This window comes from Priapulus caudatus, unplaced genomic scaffold, assembly GCF_000485595.1.
Source record: "Priapulus caudatus unplaced genomic scaffold, Priapulus_caudatus-5.0.1 Scaffold15, whole genome shotgun sequence".
Taxonomy (NCBI): Eukaryota; Metazoa; Priapulida; class Priapulimorpha; order Priapulimorphida; family Priapulidae; genus Priapulus; species Priapulus caudatus.
The window spans coordinates 112,941-118,583 of NW_014577076.1; the positions used below are offsets into that span (position 1 = coordinate 112,941).

The window sequence follows — 5,643 nt, forward strand, 5'->3', positions numbered from 1 at the left end:
AATGAGGATTAAGGACTCTATTGTAGCCCGGGTAATTTCTTGAAGCTGATAAATAACTGACAACGTCAAGCCGCCTCCGCCACCGGCGTTCCCGCTTAGAGCGATAGTATGTTTAATCTAGCGTATAAGCATACGATTAAATAAACAAGATTTCAAATCTGAATGATGGCCCTAGGGCCTGAGTAAGGCAGTTATAGCAGCTGAGACAGTGACGAGCGAATAGCCTAGAATAAGAAGTAAACAGGAGAGACGAGATGGGAGAGAGAACTGAAGCTCAGAGAGATGGTAACTTTTGTTTTGGAGAGAGTATATTCCTTTTATTGCAGTGACCGAGTAGACGCGGCGAGCGCACGAGAGAGAGAGCAGCGGGAGAGAGACCTAGTTTAGCGAGTAGGTGGTGGTTGGGACTTGAGTTGGGAGGGAAGGCGTCGAGGCGTGGGAGAGCGGAGTATGTAGGGTTTGTTATTGGTGGGTGTTGTGTGTTTATTATGGGTTTTGTTTTTGGTTTGTTTTTTTGGTGTTGATGTCGGTTTTTTGGTAAGTGTGTGTTAGGTGGGTGGTGTTTTAATGGTGGTTAATTTTTTTAATGTGTTTGGGTATGTGTGTTGGGGGTTTTTTGTGTTTTGGGGTTGGTTGTTGGTTCTGTTTTGTTGTTTGGTGTGGTTCGTGTTTTTGGGCGGTGTTTTTGTGTTTGTTTTGGGTGTGGTGTTGGGGATTTGTGGTGTTTTTTGGGGGGTTTTTTAGGTGTGGTTGTGTGTGGGTGGTGTGGTGTGGTGTGTAGCTTGTGGTTTGGTATGTGTTTTTGTGTGATCGGGGTGGGATTTGTTGTGGTTGTGTAGGTGGGTGGTGTATTGTTTGTTCGTGTGGTTTCTGTGTGGGTTTTTTTATTAAAATTGGGTGTTGTTGTGGTTGGTGTAGTGTGTTTTGGTGTATGTGTGGGGGTTGGTGTTTGTGGGTTGGTTTTTTGTTGGGTTGTGGTTTAGAGGTGGGTTAAGTGTTTGGGGTTGTGTGGGTGTGGTGTGTGTGGTTATGGTGTGTTCTAGTGTTGGGGTATGTGGTTGGGGGGGTTTTTGTAGGGAGATGGTGTGTTGTGGGGTGTTTGTGGTGGGTGTTGTGGGGGATTGGTGGTTGTTATGTTTTTGGGGGTGTTTGTACTTGTTGCTGTGTGTTGTACGTGTTGTCGACGTTGTTGTTGGTGGTTCGTGGGTTGTATGTGGGGGTGGTGTTTTTTGTGGTTGTGTGTTTGGTGTTGGGTGGTTTGTGGTTGTGGGTATTTTTGGTGTTTTTAATGTGGTTTTGGGTTATTTTTAGTGGGTGTGTGTTGTTGGTGGTGGTTGTTGCTGGGGGTTGTTCGGTAGGTGTGGTCGTGTTTTTTTTTTCTTCGGTTGGTGCGGGGAGTAGGTGTGTGGTGTTGTTGTTGGTGGTGTGTTGTGATTGTGGTGTTTGTTTTGGTTGTTGTTTTGGTGTTAATGTTTTTGTGGGTGTTAGTTGGTAATTGCGGTCGTTGTGTCGTTGGGGGGTTTGTTGTTATAGGTGTTTGGGTGTTGGTTATTTTTTGTTTGTTTCGTGTGTAAGGGTTTTGTGTGGTGTTATTGTGTTTGGGTCTAAGTTTTATTATTTTTGTTGGTTTGTGGTGGATTGTGTTGTTGGTGTCTTGTGGGTGTTGATTTTTGTGTAATGTTGTTTTTGTTTTTGGGTTCTTTTTTTATTGTTTTATTTATTAAGTTTTTTTTTTTTTTTGTTTCTTTTTTTTGTTTTATTTTATTTAATTTAATCTAAGGAGCGAAAAGGTACCGAACGCGAAGGAAAATAGAAAGGAATATATACATATATATATATATTATAAATATATATACATAATATATATATATATATAAATATATATATATATATATTAATAGAGAGAGAGAGAAAGAGAGAGAGAGAAGAGAGGGGGAGAGAGAACATCGGAGGAATACATCAAAAATGTAAGAGAGAGATAGAGAGACTCGAGAGCGACAGAGAACGGAGATGGCCGGTGCGGCCAGCACCCAGCAGAACGTCTTTACACACATACGCAAAAACAGACAGCTCGTTCTTCAAAGGTAGCGGAGTGCTAAATATGCTAGCGCTGTTTGTGAGTAACTGAATCTAGCGACGCCCGAGTGCCAGCCTGGATGCAGCGCAGCATGCAGCCTGCATCGCTCGCCAGCAGACAGCGGCGTCGGCATTGCCGACACCAGTCGCTGGAAAGCGCCGACGCCGTAACTGTTACGCCTTGCCAACCTGTTCCGCGCACGCACGCACGCACGCAACGCCACGCACGCACGCACCACGGGCCCACCAAATATGCATGCATACCACACATCAGACACCAAGCATACATACATGCATGCACGCACGCACGCACGACATCACGCATGCACACAGCACGCACGCACTCCACTCACTCACTCACGCACGACTCACTCACGCAGGCAGGCATGACGCTCTTACTGACGCACGCACACACTCACTCACGCACGCACGCACGCACGCACGCACGCACTCACTCACGCACGCACGCACGCACGCACGCACGCAGCCATCACACAAACACGCCGCTATCACTATGCGACGAACACACACACGTACACTACTGTCAACCTAAACGCAAATTTAAATATTTAGCCGCGCTGGTGATTCGTCGACGTGATAATGTAAGTGGGAGCTTTAGCGCATGATGGCGCTGATTATAGAAGCAGCACAGTCTGATTACACTGCCGAGTACCGCCGCCCCGGCCACGCGCATGCGCACTAGCAGGCACAATTGCTGACGCGTTGAGCGCAAAGCGATCAGCCAGCTATCAGTACATGTAACATGTCAAGTACATGATGTAGTAACGACCGTCGACATGACGGCAATAATAATAGCAGGAATAAAATGTTAAAATGATGCAAATACACAGTTAATGTATACTCCTGATTAATGACAATATTATGAATAATAATAATAAGAAGAAGATGAAGAAAAAGAATAAGAAGAAGAATGATAATTATTATGTTACAGAAAAAAATTTATTTGGGTTATTTTCTAAAATATAGCAACATCGACACTAATATAATAAACGCCATGACTCCTAAAATATGTATAATGCAAGAAAAATGTCAATGATGGTAATAATAATAATAATAATAATAATAATAATAATAATAGTAATAATAATAATAATAGTAATAATAATAGTACAAAATTATAAGAAAGGGCTTTAGTGTACTCACACATGCATGCATGTGTGTACTCATACGCGGAACACCTCTACAGTTACATGCGCACGTCTGTATTCACGCACGTAATGCATGCATGCATGTGTATATACATACACGCTCGCGTGTACACACGCCCGCTGCGTGTATGCATGCACGCGTGAGTGTACTCGCGCACGACCTACCATACACCCCTGTACTGCTCTAACAAAGCCTACTAGCGTCGATTCCGTCACGACCGACCCCGCGGCAGCAGCGGCAGCGGGGAACGCACAGCGCGACGAGACCAACAACTCTCTCTCTAGGAAAACCGCGGAAATCTCTGCGAAATTGCGCTTTATTATCCGCATAAATCACGTGATTGCGTGGCGACCGTACGCGATCACGCGTCGATACTCTCTGTTACCAGCGCGCTGTTAAACCAGCAAACACTGTATGTATGTATGTATGTATGTATGTATGTATGTATGTATGTATGTATGTATGTATGTATGTATGTAACTGAAGCCGCAGCAGGGATACATACATACATACATACATACATACATACATACATACATACATTGTATATATGTTACATACATACATACACACATCTATCCATCCACTCACCCATCTATCTATCTATCCCGCCATTTCTCTCGCACGCACACCCAAACGCACGCATGCGCACACAGGAAGTGAGTAAACGTTGGCAAAACGTGATTATAATGTTATTTCAGGGCATATATTCCAGCCACATCAAGCCATTATCGGGAGGAAATCAGCCGGGATCAAGATTTGGTTCTGCAATTTCAACCATCGGCGATATCAATAGGGATGGATATAGTGGTATTAATTTCTCGATAATAGCAATGTATAATGGAAATGGACCAAATGCTATCCCGTATGAACGACGATTTTACGATTAAACGAAATTTTCGCGGAGATTATTATTTTGGTGTTTTTGAGATAGACAGTATAATTTATACACAAATTATTCACAAATTATACACAAATACACAAGCCGTGAATAAGTGAAGACAATAAGTGAAGTCAGTGTTATGCATATGCATATCCTTACTTAATTCCAATATTCGTAGTTTGGATCATAATTGCGTCACATAACTATAGGTGGATAGATGGATAGACGGATGGATGGACGGACGGGTGGACGGACGGACGCACAGACAGATAGACAGACAGAAAGATAGACTGACAGAGAGACAGGCAAATAGACAAACAGACACAGAGGTACAGAGACACAGCGACATACAGAAGGAAATATAAAGATAGAGAGAGGAGAAGCCAGGAAGAGAGAAGACATGCGTGAAACCAGGCAACCAGGGATGCATGTAGGCGGACAAAAATGCAGATAGGCAGGCATGCATGCACGTAAGCATAAGCAGGCATGCACGTAAGCATAAGCATAAACATAAGCATAAGCATAAGCATAAGCAGGCAGGCATGCAGGCAGACATTCAGACGAGCAAGTATAGGCTGGCAGGCATGCAGGATAATAGATATGTAGACAGGTAGGTAGATAGGCAGATAAGTAGGCAAAGATCCAGATAGGTAATTTAACCTATCCCGGTACCGCAGACATTTTATTATCTTTATTAGACATAATATTAACACATTGTTTAACTTAGCTAAAATTTCCAAAATACCTAGCTGCGCAATTCTAGGTATTTTGAATATTTCTTATCATGAAATAGCGACAGTCAATACTAGTTCTAAGCTTTATATTTGCAGATGTAGCAATTGGAGCTCCTTACGAAAACAACCGAGTAGGAGCTGTATATATTTACCACGGGGCAGCGAGAGGCATTTATCCTAGATATCGACAGGTATAGGCACTTAATAGTTTACCAGACGGCACGACATATATAAAGTTGTAAACTTTTGTTGTTGTCGAAATGATGCCAATATTAATAACCGGCGGGAATGAAATGCAGATATTTTCTAGATTTAATTGGGCATCGCCACGATCAATTTACTCATAGCTAGGGAATGAATTTCTAACTAGATTAGCACTATTTAGATTGAATAGAGAAGAAAATTGGTGGCAAGATGAGACATATTACCAAGATATTACACATGTAATATCGTCTCGCCGACTAACCGTGTAACGCTTGGCAAGCAACTAAAGTAAAGTTCGTCTTTCTTTATACCTGGCATGAACCCCCCCCCCCTCCCCGCGCAATACATCTAACTAACACAGGTGATCCTTTATCTGTTTTTTTTTTACATTTTTTTATTGCTGCAACTGTGGCTAGAGCGCACGGCCAGCTAGGGATGTTTCCGTTCTAATTTTAACTGTTTCCTCTCCAATTAGTGCTGTTTTTATTTCAACTAAAGCTGTTTCCATTCCACTGTATCGTATTAGTACAATATTAAGTAATTTATATATATATATATATATATATATATATATAT

The 5,643-nt window shown here is 42.3% G+C and overlaps 1 protein-coding gene across 1 annotated transcript in view; it reads left to right on the top strand.

Moving 5' to 3' along the window:
* Nucleotides 1-5,643, top strand: part of LOC106809984 (integrin alpha-9-like) — a 19,510-nt gene that overhangs the window by 6,788 nt on the left and 7,079 nt on the right. Inside the window, exons 11-12 of the mRNA XM_014813236.1 lie at nt 3,948-4,056; nt 4,960-5,054. Coding sequence (XP_014668722.1) covers nt 3,948-4,056; nt 4,960-5,054 — 204 coding nt within the window. The remainder of the gene's footprint in view (nt 1-3,947; nt 4,057-4,959; nt 5,055-5,643) is intronic.